General features: G+C 22.5%; 3 protein-coding genes across 3 annotated transcripts; 1 reads left to right on the top strand and 2 right to left on the bottom strand. All coding sequences in view use genetic code 6, as the record gives it.

The window, feature by feature from the left end:
* Positions 1–1,437: 1,437 nt before the first annotated feature.
* On the top strand, positions 1,438–5,243 carry TTHERM_00321560 (kinase domain protein; the record flags this gene model as incomplete). Its single annotated transcript, XM_001012956.3, has 2 exons — positions 1,438–3,874; positions 4,030–5,243. The coding sequence occupies 2 exons, from the start codon at positions 1,438–1,440 to the stop codon at positions 5,241–5,243; spliced, it is 3,651 nt and encodes a 1,216-aa protein (XP_001012956.3).
* Positions 5,244–5,652: 409 nt separating this feature from the next.
* On the bottom strand, positions 5,653–8,535 carry TTHERM_00321550 (glycoside hydrolase family 35 protein; the record flags this gene model as incomplete). Its single annotated transcript, XM_001012955.1, has 3 exons — positions 5,653–6,709; positions 7,635–8,208; positions 8,271–8,535. The coding sequence occupies 3 exons, from the start codon at positions 8,533–8,535 to the stop codon at positions 5,653–5,655; spliced, it is 1,896 nt and encodes a 631-aa protein (XP_001012955.1).
* Positions 8,536–9,236: 701 nt separating this feature from the next.
* TTHERM_00321540 (cation channel family protein) lies at positions 9,237–13,832 on the bottom strand (the record flags this gene model as incomplete). The annotated part of the gene is made up of 3 exons (XM_001012954.2): positions 13,000–13,832; positions 12,258–12,542; positions 9,237–12,126 (listed from the first exon to the last, which is right to left on the bottom strand). The coding sequence occupies exons 1-3, from the start codon at positions 13,767–13,769 to the stop codon at positions 9,237–9,239; spliced, it is 3,945 nt and encodes a 1,314-aa protein (XP_001012954.2). The 5' UTR covers positions 13,770–13,832.
* Between the last annotated feature and the right edge of the window lie 314 nt (positions 13,833–14,146).

Here is a 14,146-nt window from a genome sequence, read left to right as displayed (position 1 = left end):
TATTAATTTTATTTTGATTAATAAGTAATAAAAAGTAAGCATAGTTTTTAATTCATAAGGTAAATCAAAAGAAAAATAATAAAACAATAGTTTTGGATGTATCTTTCTATTAAAGACATCTATAATCATGAACAAAAAGAATAAAAATATTAATTAATATTAAATTTATTTCATACAAAGATGATTAAATTTTTTGCCAAATTAAGTTTAAAATAATATCAATATCTATAAAGTTATTTAATATTAGTTATAAATACTTTTGATTTTAGATTAGAGATAAATAAATTAACTGTCAAAGATAGCAACTATTCTAATCTATTACTTGGCATTTAGTATTATTAATTATTTTTAATTAATAAAATTAGAAAAAAATAATCAAATATTAAAAGTGTAATTGGAGAGGGTTTATAATATTCTATCTTCCTTTAAGAAAATATTTAATTAATTTATGGATAAAAAGCAATCAAATTATAATTTGAATTTAGATTGAGATAGAAATCAAATATAAACTAAATGAAAATTTCAAATAAAGAAGATGAAAACAATCAAATATTAGAAGTATAATTTGGTAGGATTTATAAAATAATATCTTGCTTTAATTAAAAATCTGTTTTTTATAGAAAAAGATTTATAAATCATATTAGGTTTGGAGTAATTATTGTACTTATAAACATAGATTAAAACTCTTTACTTAAACATTTCTGTAGCATGAACTAATAATTTATTAAATAAAACAAACATACAAAATTTAATAAATCAAAAAATAAGCATCAAATATTATAAAATAAGCGAACCTTTTTATTATAAAAATGTTATCATATGATCTATCAATAAAAGATTATAAAAGAAATAAATGAATTTTTTTTATTTGATTATAATTTTTGAGTTACTTTTTTTTCAAATCAAATAAAATCACAAACATTAGTTGAAGAAGTAATTAAAATAAAAGTAATGACTCAAAAATTAAACTGCTTTTGATATTAATTTAGTTTTTTTTTATGCATTTTAGTTGGGTTTTAATATGTAAAAAATATATTTTTATTATTTAAATTTTTTGTATTCATTGATAGTTTGACGATATTTTTAATATTAGTTTATAAAGAAACCATTTATTTAAAAGAAAAAATATTAAATAATATGTCAACATTAGTGTTTTAAATCTCTAAAAAGTTTCAATTTTTTTAGAGTTTTATTCTTTGATGATTATATTAAGAATCTACTTTATCTGTTTTTTGTTATTATCAACCAAGATAAATTTATTTTATGAGCAATTTTACTAAGAAGCTAACAAAAATGTTTTGGATAAACTACATTTTTTATTTTAAAAGCTAAGGTTTGCTCAAATAAATTAATATAAATTTTGGTGTGAAATTTTTATATTTTTTCTAAGATAAATCATAATAATTAAATAATAATCACAATTAATAAAAATAAAAAATGGATAATAAGAAGGGCTTAAATATTTTTGGTAAAAACCTTATTAAGAATATTGCTTAATAAACTAAGAAAATAATAATTAATGCAGTTGAATTATTAGCGAGCAGTATTTAAAAAGTATCTGAAGAGATTAGAAATTAATAACAAATGACTTAAATCACAAAAATGGATAAAAGCATTTTTTTTGATCCAGTATTCAAACAAAACCTTTAAAAAATGAAAAAAAAAATAATTTTAAGTACATTAAATGAAATCAGTTAAAAATAAGGGTTACCACTTCAGCAAATAGATATTTCAAGCTTTGTGACTAGTGAAGAGTTTTTTAAAAAACGCTCAGAATTCATATAGCAATAATTAGAATTACACAGTGATTAGAAAAACACAAAGGAATGGAACTTATTTTCTTTCTATTACTTTATCATAACTTATTTTGTTGACAAAGCGAATTACAAAAGAAATTATGTATCTTGCGGACCAACTAGTTATAATTTAAAATGTTGTATATAATGGATCGAGGAAATATCAACAGTAGACAAAGTAGATACTCTAATTAAAGAATAAGTTAAAGATATATAGAAAAAAAATAATTAAGAAATTTAAATAGATTATGAAGAGAGTTATGAATCGCAGCCTTTTACTCTCTGCTTTTTAAAGCTAAAAGAACATAAATACAGCAATTACTTCTAAAAATTTAAATTGGATAGAATTTAATTGGATTAATAAGAATTAAAAGATGAAGAGGCTTTCTTAAATGACTTGATTGAATGTTACGAAATTTGGGGAAACATGATTTTGATAGATCAATACAGAAATAACAGAGTATTACTTTACTTATAATTTTTAGATAGCTACTCAGCACAAGAGTCAAAAATTAATTTAATCAAAAAATATGAAATTTCTGAATTCAAATTTTTTGATAAATTTGATGCATTTTATTTTGTGTTTTATTCAGAGTATATTAGTACCCTAAAATAAGAAGATGAAGATGAAATATATTTTTATTTTCTATTAATTTGTATCTTAAATTTGCTGAAAACTAACTATCTAGCATTGAACAAGGAGCAAAAGCTAGTCAAGTTGATAAAAAAAATCAAAAGTTTTGATAATATCAAATTTAAACTAGGATATCAGTTTCTTCTTAGATTAATGATAGATTTTTAAGAGAAGTTAACACTTTCTGAATCGAATGATGACTACATTTCCTATGAATTTGAAAACCAAAATAAACATGAATTTAGTTAGAAAAGCTTAGTTTAGTTATTTAAAGAATGGACTTAGGAGAAGTATTAAGTTTCAGAAAAATATATCAACAAATAATAGCTCCAGCTGTACATTGATTCAGCATAAAGTGCTTTGATTTTGGCAATTTTACCAGATTTAGTTAGGTTTTATGATATCAATGAGAAAATACCCTATCAACCTACTAACATAGATATAGGATATGTTTAGCAAATTGTAAGAGGAAAAAGACTTTATGATAAAAAACCTTAAGAAAAAGAAAAAAATCTTACTTATTGGGAAGATTTAATAAAGAATATATCAAATAACAGAGATTAAGAGTAAGAGATACTGAGCAGTTATAGATAGAAAACATATGATAAAAATCTTGCTCCATCGATTTTTTCCTTTAATATCTGTAGGATAAACTTATTAACTTTATAATTACTTTATAAAAGTGAAAACTAAAATGAAGAAAATTCAAGTGAAACAGAATTACTTAGAGAATAAATTTAAGAATTAATATAGTAAATAGGTAGCTATATGTATTAAAACCTTTACAGATAAAGATAATTTTATTAAACTCTTTGTTCTTTATTAATAAACGGGAATAGTATCATGAATTACTTGATTAATTAAATTATAAAAAATAAAACTTCTGTTGAAACCTAATTTCAATCTCAATAATTTAAAAATTTTATTCTCTCTTTCAAATAAGATTTAGATATCAGAAATTTTATTAACAAGAGATTAAAAACAAATTTTTGTTTACAATCCACTGATAAGATGTTTGAAAATTTAAGTATATAATTCTTTATAGCACATGATTAATTTATCTAACAAACCAAAGATACAGATAAAAAAGAGCTAGAAGATACCAAATAAAAATTCGAAAATATAAAGAAATATTATGGTTTTCTTAACAGAAAAAAGTACGAAGTTTTCAAAATAAATTTATAAATGTATATTAAATTTGTAGAATTAATGATTGAATTAAAATCATCATCCTAACATTCAATATATTCATATGATGAGCTTGAAAATATAAGTAGTTCCTAGTTTATTGTTAAAAAAGTAAAACTTAAAGGTAATCAAGTCAGTATAGTAGCTTTGAAATAACCATAAGAAGAAGAAGAAAAAGATTATTCATAATAACAAATGAGAGAAATTAGTATTCTTTCCAATCTACCTAAAAACAACCTCATAATTCAATATGTAGGTCATTAAAAAAATAACAAATAATTTTAGATATTCTTAGAATATTTTGAGGGCGAAACTCTATTTTCTTTCATAAAAAAATTGTATAAAGTTAATAATTCTATGATCAAAATCAAAAATTGAAAAAACTTAAAATTTCTAAATAAATTCTTTAAGCTATTGAATATTTACATGAGCACAATATTGTGCATGGGGATATCAAATTATCAAATATTTTAATTAACTCAAGCGATAAAATTAAGATAATTGATTTTAGTGAATCAGGCTTTTTGGTTGAAGAAACAATTGGTTATACTGAAGACTATGAAGCTAAGGATAATTTTAAAACTAGATATATAGATTATTATAGCTTAGGAATATTGTTGATTAGAATTTTTTACTCATTTAAATTCAAAATTCGTTGTAATTGTAAACAAGAAGCTAAAAATTGCAAAATGGAAAATCACGAAGAATTTATACTTCAAGCAATTTCAAAAATTGATGATGAATAAAGAAAAAATCAATATTCTTAAATTTTTTTTGATTAAATAAAAAGTTTACTGAATGATTAACCTTACTTAAGATGTACTCTTAAAGAATTAATTTATATTATTGACTTAGAGATTGAAATAATTGATAATAATTTTACAGAAACTCAGTGTTAAGAATGCTAATAGAAATATTTTTAAAAATATGGTAAAATAATTAATTATTAAAATATTGCTCCAGATCCAACAGATATTATATAATTTTGCTTATTTTAAGGCATAGAAATTAATTTTGATCATCCTGATACAGACTAATAAAGTGAAAGCCGAAATTCGGATTAAGGAGAAAATGAATATAATAAGAAAAATGAAAAAAATAGCAATTCTTAAGAAAAAAAGTAAAGTGACATTAAAATTGAAAATAAACCCTTTGAGGAAGGATAAACGATTGATAAAAGAATTAAAAATCATAATAATCAAAATGAATAAAGAAATGAAAATAACTTGATTGGCTAAGATAAATTAAATTTAGAGTAAACATCTGGCACTTAAAACTAGAAAAGTAAAAGTTTAGAAAGCTATTTTATTGATAAAATAGATAAAAAGGAAAATGAGATGGTTTTAATTGGTCTTTTAAGAAAATTAGATATAAACTTTCGTAATCTAGGAATAGATATTAGTAAATTTAAATTAAACTCTAAAGGATAGATAAAATATATTTTAGAAACATTGATTACATCAAAAACTTTAACAATTGAAAAAGTTTTCTCTTTAATATCAGATTAATACATCAGAAAGATGCTAAATGAATTAAAAGGTATAGCAATTTAAAATAAAGAAGTTAATAAAGATTCAAAAAATAAGATCATAAATTACTTTTTATAATTTAAAGAATAAGAATGAAAATTTTACGATATCATTAATATTCCTTTATCACTACATTATGATTAGATTGTTAAAATGTTAATTTTTATGAAAAAAATATGTTGTGAGCTAAATAAAAAATTTTTTTGAAATTTACATTCATATTTATTTATTTCTTAACTTAATTGAAAGAATATTAAATTAAATTTCAGCCTAAATATTTTTCTAGTAAATTTATTAAAATAATAAAATTAGGTACTTTAACTCATCATTTATTATTACACTTTTTTTACATTATTTTTTTTTAACTAATACTCAAATATATGGAAAAAAAAAAATGTTTGATAGTGTTTTGTTATTTAAAAATTTAATATCATACCATATTTATGTATATAAAATAAAAGTAGATTTATAAAATTGTTTATTTATTTATTTATTTAATAATTTTTCATTTCAAACTAAGCTACCCAGAAACTTGAGATGAGTTATTTTGAAGCAAGTCTAAAATAACAATATGGTTGTTTTCCTTTTAGAGTATAGTAGATGGGCAGAATAATCTTTGTTATGGACCTTCACTCCAGAATCTTCCTAAGTTAAATCCATTAACCCAAACATAACCTTTACCCCATGAACTCATATCCAAATAAGTATCTCCAATTATTGTAGTATTTTAATCTAAATTGAAATTTGCTTAGAAGAAGCCTTCTACATTAACATCTTTACCTGATATTGAATCAGTGAAATTAGGAATATCTTGAAGAGGAATGAGTTGATGAGAAAATGAAGATTAAACTTATTATTTGTTGATAGTTATGTTTGTAAAAATACCTTTAGGATCATACATGTGTTTTCCAAAATTAACATGACCAAAAGCTTCAACAATAACAGTGATATTTGCACGTGAGTTATAGAATTAGCTGAAAACAATACTTTTTTGGTTATGTATTCTATCAATAGTTCCTAGATATTCCTTTGAGTCGGTTAAATAAATTCTTGCATAATCACTGATTTATTCAAATTTCAATTCATTTTTACCTTTTACTAGAGGAACTTCAAAGGTATATGCAATAATACCTTAGTTTTAGTCAAAGAATTCAAATCTTTTAGGGGAATCAAATATCTATTTAGGAGTTTTTTCAATTAACTACCATAAAGAAGAAACTCTTTATACTGTAAAAGGAGATATTTACATGACAGGAGTAATTTAAGGAACAGGAGGGAAATCCCATTTGAAGTATGTCTAAAACATTTCCCTTAAAGCATAGTATTTTTCAGTGGCAGCACCTTACTCATTAATAGGAGCATCGTAATCATAGCTAGTGATATCAGGTTAGAATAGAGTGTTAAATGGATTATTATTGGCTCCTGCATTTAATCCAAAATTAGAGCCACCAAAGACCATATAAATAGAGAACGAGTGTCTTTTTCTTACAATGCTTTCAAACATTTTAACTGTGTCCTTAGTGCTTTTTCCCTAGTAATTTTACCCCCAATGAGTTAGCCATCTATTTAAATTTATCAAAATATATTAAATAATTATAATTATCAGATTTATTTCAATAATTTTAATAAATTACTTTTATTTTAATTTATTTATTAAAAATTTTATAATCAAAATAAAATAAGCAGATTAATAAAATTATTAAATCATAAAACATTCATTTTATTCTTGATTGTTTTAAAATAAAATTAAAATTAAATATAAGAAATATTTAAATGTATTGATAATCAATAATCTTTCTAATATTTGAAATAAACTTCTTTTTTTATTTCATACTATTAAAATGAATCAATTTAATGCTAAATGGAAAAATGAATAAATTGTTATTAGGAATTAATTAGAATAAATTTCAAGCTTCTTAATAGAAAAATTAGAGTTTCAAAGTTAATTTAAAATAGTAAAAATGTTTAAAGGAATTAATAAGTATTTTTGTTATATTTCAAGTCAAAAACTTATCTTTAAAGAATTTTTTCATTCATGTTCTTTAATGCTTATTTTATTTTTCAAAATTACATTTTCAATAATTTATCTTAAAAAAAAAGAATAAAAAGTTTTATTTTCATATTGCTTTGAACTATTCTCTTTAAAAAAATGGATTTATTTATATTAGATAAATTTTTAAGACCAAATAATTATTTATTGATTCTTATAAATTAATTGCTGAACATTTTATGAGCAATTATTTAGTTGTCTATGTAAAAAAATAAATATCTATAAGCTTTAAATTAATTAAGTTTTTAATTACATTATTTAAATTAATTGTGTGGTTAAAAGTAATATTCTATACTTCGCTTACAATATTATCAAATTCGTTTACAAAATGCTTGAATTCATAGTTCATGCAAATTATTATTGAATTTTTATTCTCAATTTTTAAAAATAAACTCATTTCAAAAAATTATTTTAAAGAAAATGTATATATTAATTACCCAGGATAAGTTTCAGAGCTCATGACGGGCATATCTTTTTCTAGGAGATGTGTATACCAATAACCTATATCAAGTGTACCTGGATTTAAACCAAAAGCAGCACCTTTAACATGTCCAACTTTACTGAATATCCATTTATCAACAGTATAGTAGGGAACTTTGATTTTACCAGTGCTTTCCCACATTTCTTACAGCTTAATAGGATATTTATTGTTCTTTCCATAGTATCCATATTCATTTTCAACTTATAAAAGAATTATTGTGCCGTTGTTAGTTATTTGATAATCTTCTATTTCTTAAGCAACTCTATTCAAATAAAGAGTGATAGCCTCTAAATACTTAGGATCTGTTGAACGTAATTCAATGCTTTCATCCTTAAGGAGCCAGTATGGGTGACCTCCAAAATCCCATTCAGCACAAACGTATGGACCTGGTCTAATGAGAACATACATTTATTCTTCTTTAGCAATTTAAAGGAAATTTCTTAAATTTTTATCATCACTTTCAAAATCAAAAACACCAGGTTATATTTCATGGTAGTTCCACATAATGTAAACACTTAAAGTGTTGAGACCTGAATAAAATATTTTGAATAAAACAAATAAATTCGAGTATTATATAAATAAATATTTTTACCTAAAGCCTTAATCATTTTTACTCTATCTCTCCAATATTGATGAGGAACTCTAGAGAAATGAATTTCACCAGCTGCGATGTAGAGTGGTTGATCATTTAACAAAAACTCTCCCTTTTTTAAGCTGAAATTTTGAGGGAAAGTAGTAGGAAAAGGTGGATTGTTAATAACTACTACTTTTTTTTATTCGTAGACTAAATAACCAGTTACTATAGCAATAGCTGATAGCGCAGTTATTCCAAGAGTAATCAAGAGCTCTTTTTTCATTTATCAACTTTTTTAAGTTAGTTAATAATTACTAAATTTAAATCTTTTGTTTAGTGTTTGTTTATAATTAATATTTCAATTTCCTTTTCAACCTATAATTGCGTAAAAATTAATTCCAAATAAGTATAAATGATGCAAATTAAACAGATGTGATTTAATTAATCCAAAATATAAAATTCACACTCATAATTGTGTAAGGTAAAAATCTAATGAAGGATATGCTAGTATTTTATTCTCATAACAATTAAAACAAAAGCAAACTGTAAGATATTTTAAATGTTGATAAAATAATAAATAAAATCATAAATGAACTAAAATTAAACTTACATTATTAATAAATAAATAAAGATATTTTTGTAAATTTTTTATTACTACTTAGAATAAATGCTTAAATTCACCAAAAATGAAATATTAGTTATTATTTAATAAATACAGAAAGGTATTATTTATAAAAATAATCATTCAAAATTTAAATTAATTTACTCAAATTATTTTCATTAATAGATACATTCTAAAAAAAATTAATACTTATTATTGAAGGTCTAAAAATCTATCTATGTTTATATTCAAAAAATAAATAGAAATACTATTTATTTAATATTCATTAAGAGGAAAAGCTTTATGTATGTTTGCAGTAGTGGATAGATAAAATAAAATGTTAATTTTTTGATTATTAATATTTTTTTAAAGATATTTATTTTTCATAAATCATCCAAATATTCTTTAAATTATTAATTATTAACTTATAAGTTGGGTATAGTTATGTTAAAAGAGTTTTAAGGATCTGGAATAATACTATTAGAATTTATATCATTATCCATATCATTTATTTGTTAATCTACTTCTTTTATTGTAGTAATTTAGTATTTAGTCTTCGTAGTGAGCTATGGTTTTTCTATTAATCCTGTATTAATATAAGCTTAATTAGTTTGAGGTATTTAATTTAAAGCTATTTGTTTAGAAAAGACGAAAGGTGATCCTTAACTTTATCTTTTTTAATTATAATTGAAAATAGGAGATCCTAAATTTATAGACATTTAATTTATGCTATTAATTTGGGATTGTAATTTTGGAGTAGGCATTTCAACATCTTAACTTGACTAATCTATTTTATTGGTGGCTGTGGTTTTTCTACGCTTGGGATTTTAATTAACAATTTATGAAAAATGTTATTTGAGATTGTGATTGTTTTAGTTCAAAATTTTAGAATAACTATCTCCATCTATGTCTTTGAAAATTTCCTGGAAAGTTTGAGATTTAGAATCATCAACATCATAATTGTTGAATTTATTAAAAGTATTGACTGAATTTTACTCTTTTTAGAATTTATTTTTTAATCTACTTATGCTATTTACATTACGAGAATTATCATTTTTATATTCTATTTTCGACAGCTCTAAAATACGTTTATAATGTTTAACCCTATCTTTTTATGATAATGACAATAGTTTTGTAACTATTTATGAGTTCCCTAAGGGATAATAATGTGTATAGTCTTACATTTTTTCAAATTATTCATCAAGGATCTGTTATGTAGTTGAATAAGTAACTATATTCCGATGCTTCATCAAGAAAAAAAACATTTAACTGTGTTAAGATATCAATTCAAAGTTAATTCCATAATTTTGATTTTATTTTTTTTCTGACACGAAAGTTTTTAGTTCTGAATACTTAGCACTTTTATCATTGCTGCTTTATTAGTTTTATAATTCTTATAAATTTTTTTTTGCATTTTCGAACTTATTTTTTATTTTTTTGGTAATATTTTTAACCTTTAAAAGAGTAGTAAGAACGTTTGTTCCTGATGATTTTGATTAGGTTGCATAAATTTATGAACTTTATTTAGAAGGTAGCAACTTTTAAATTTAAGAAGAAGATTAGCTTGACTCTTTAACAAGTTTATCTTTTTGGTTTTTGCTTACTATGGAACTTAAAGATTATTAAAATTATAATTCATTTTAATCTAGGTTGTATTGTCTTTCTTCTTAGTGGATAAAAGAATTTTACTCTAATTATTTATTGTTTACTTCTTACTCTAAATTTTATTCAATAAAATTATTTGAAATTTTATTGAAAAACAATTAGCTTTTCTTAGTTAGAGGACTTTAGCAAGAAACATTTGAAAGAGCAGAATTATTCCTACTTCTTACTTCTATTTTAGAAAGAGTGATGCTTGACCTATCTGCATAATTGCTTTCACTAGGCTGCATATTAGATTTTACAACCTTAGTCAGTGAGTAAGCTTAGTTATTATTTGTAATGTTAGAGTTATTTATAGCTAGAATTGTAGAAATTATAGGCATGCTTTTTTAATCTATGGTAGCTTCGTAAGATGACACTCTTTTTTGATCTACAATTTCTTCATTAAATGATACTCTTTTTTATGCTAATCCATCTTCACCTTATCTAAATTTGTTTGATAAAAAGCTTTCAAATCTTCCTCTATCAGTCGATTAAGTTTGCATGTAATTTGGTTCTGCTGCAGTAAAGAAATTAACATTTATATTATTTTTACTAACATGGTCGTCAGATTATATATTATAAGATTAACTCTTTTAATACTCTTGTTAATTCATTTATTGAAATTTGTTTTGATGCTATAATTATTAATTCTGATTTAGAGAAAAACTCTTTTGAAAATATTTAGATGACTCCTCCTAATCAAAGTTATTTCTTCGTTAATTTGATTTTATTGTGTTAACCTCATCATTAGCTATATTTGTGACTGTAAAAACAGGACTCTCTTCATTAAGTAAAATCATGCTATCATCTTCTTCGTAATCCTCTGAATTGTACATATCTGCAATAATCTACAAAAAATTATTTTATTCGTATTCATACAGTTAGGATTAGTTTTCCCTCATAAATAGCTTATGAAGTTTTTGTGTTGTACATAATTTTATCAAAGTTGGTGTTTTATTTTTATTATTCTATACATTTTATCTTTTCAGCTGAGTTAGTTTTTCAGATTCAGTTAATTTATTCAAAAAATTTGTTTTATTATTAAAATGGAGAAATTAACATTCATGTAATTAATGATGACTTTGGTGGCAACAATAGCATTAAGAATTGATAAAACTAAAATCATTTTCGTAGAGAACTTTATCTCTAAGATAGCAAAATTTTTCAAAATCAGGAGCACTTTATTTGCAGATATCTATAAAATCATCTCTATTGATAAACAGAAGAGTGCTAAATCCTTAACTTCTGATGCTACAAGTTCTATTTAAACCTGTGAAAAAGCTTGTTGTACCAAAATATTGTCCACTTTAGATCTCATAAAGTGTTTATTTCTTATCGTTGCCTTCAATAAATATTTCACAAGATCCTTTTTCTACAAAATAAAGATTTTTATTATCACTGTCTCCTTCTTAAAATATGATCTCCTCAGGAGTATAATTAATGTGTCTTATAATAGAAGCAGTTTTTCTCATTACTTCTTCACTAAAATTATCTACTAATATCCTAGCCTCTCTTAAAATGAGTTTGTTTTCATCCCAAACTAATTCCGATTAAAGTTGTTGAGAAAGAATTTGTTTAATTTCTAGCTATTTTTATTATTCTTCCTCCTTATTTTCTTTCCAATAAAACCTTTTCATTCATTTTTAGAATTAATCAAATAAAAATATTTATGAATAAGATTTAGGTTTTAAATAAAGTAAGTATATCAAATGTAAATTTGATGATTTTTTTTCTTGGGACTAATAAAAAAATAAATTTACTAAAGGTACTGCCTTATTTTAAATTAGAGGGGAGTTGATATTTTCTTCTTCTTCATATAAATGCTAATTATTGCAATATTCTCTCTTAACTACTCCTAGTACTTAAAAATATCATTGAAAATTGTACCTATTTGATTCAATGAATATCCAAATATTCCACATGCAAGCACCATTATAAAAGATACAAAAATCGTCTCACTGTAATTTTAAGGAGTTATATCACCATATCCTACTGTGATCATAGTTACTAAGGCATAATAAATAGACTTTAGGTAGACAGACTGCCTATTAATAATTTTATCAATTTCTCAAAATAAAACTGAAATAATAATTAAATTTAATCAAATTAATTACCAAAATATTTATTTTAATAAAATTATTTAATATTATTAGCAAATAATTTCTTTTTTTAAAATAAAATACCAGGTGAAAAAAGTATATTTGATTGCTGTTACGAATTGTATATTATTTATTCATTGAGGGAGGACTAAAAATCGTTATAATTTAATAATTTATATCTGGTTGATGTTAATTTTTCAAATTTACTGTAATTAATTAATTATAAACTTCACTAAAAATGAAGCCATTTCTTTATAAAGTCCTTATAAACCCATAAAATTATAAAATTCTCTAGAAAAGTAGAGGGCTAAATGAAGATTAATTACTATATGTAATACGATTTTAGAATAATTCTAGTGGTTGTAAAAAGAGTTTCTATGAATAATTAAATTAATTAAATTACCAATTATCATTTTAGAGACCTGCTTTTTAAATCCAGTTATTAGGAAAACCTAAATTTCCAACATAAATCCATCCACAGGCAAATAAATGGGCAAAAAATATTAAAGTACAAATAAGCTTTAAAAGCTTCATATAGTTTCTTAACTAAAAGTTATGAAAATAAGTTTCTTCTACATTTATCAAAAGTTTCCTTATCATATATAACTTGCTTAATATAAGTAGAAGTAAAGGCTAATCATGTTATGGAAAAAATAAATAATAAACTATAGAAACATTTCCTAAAATATCAAAAGGAAGGCCATGCTTTAAGTAGTGCTGAAATATTTTCTTTTTGCAAATGATGAATGTGTCCATATCAAAAAATCCAATGTTTAATCTTATTATCATGTCAATCAAAACAATAATTGAACAAAAATATTCATAGCGGTTATTAAAAGCTGCTTCTATGACAAAGATGAGAGGATATATAAAAAGTAAATTAAAAACAGCTAATATTTATAAGACATCCCAAGCTATAACACATTTATTGTAAGGATTAAATACTGGAAAATAATCTAATACCCTCCAAACAATATCAACTGTTCTAAACAAAAAAATATTGTTTCTCTATTAATTCTTCTTATCAATATAATCATTATTAAGTAAATCAAGGTTGTATTTCTAAAATATTTTAATTTTTTCTTCTAAAGAGGCTTCAAAGATGGCTTTCTAAAGAATTTATGACTTTTACCCATTTTATAAATTTTTTTAACCTATTAATTGCTTAGACATCTATTCTTATTCTTATCTTTCAGTCACTGGCTTTTTTACTTAAACAAAATTAACTAAATTTAACAAACTTATAATATAATAAGTATAAAAAAATATATTCATCAATTAACTATTCATCATATTTTTTTTCTTAGTTAAATTTGCAAAATGCTGTATGGTACTTGAATTAAAATAAAGAGTATTGTTACAATTTTTATTAAACCTTTTCAAACTTGAGACATAATTTTATTGTAGATTTTTTTATTTTTATTAAAAAAAAAAGTATATTTTTAACTATTTTATTTTGATATATAATACTTGAGAAAATCTCTATTTGGTTAGACTAATAAATTTTTCTTCTAGCTTATATAATTCTATATAAATGATTTAGTACATTT

This window comes from Tetrahymena thermophila (genome assembly GCF_000189635.1).
Source record: "Tetrahymena thermophila SB210 genomic scaffold scf_8254691, whole genome shotgun sequence".
NCBI lineage: Eukaryota > Ciliophora > Oligohymenophorea > Hymenostomatida > Tetrahymenidae > Tetrahymena > Tetrahymena thermophila.
The sequence above is the reverse complement of the archived record's forward strand: the minus strand, read 5'-3'. Positions and strand labels throughout refer to the sequence as shown.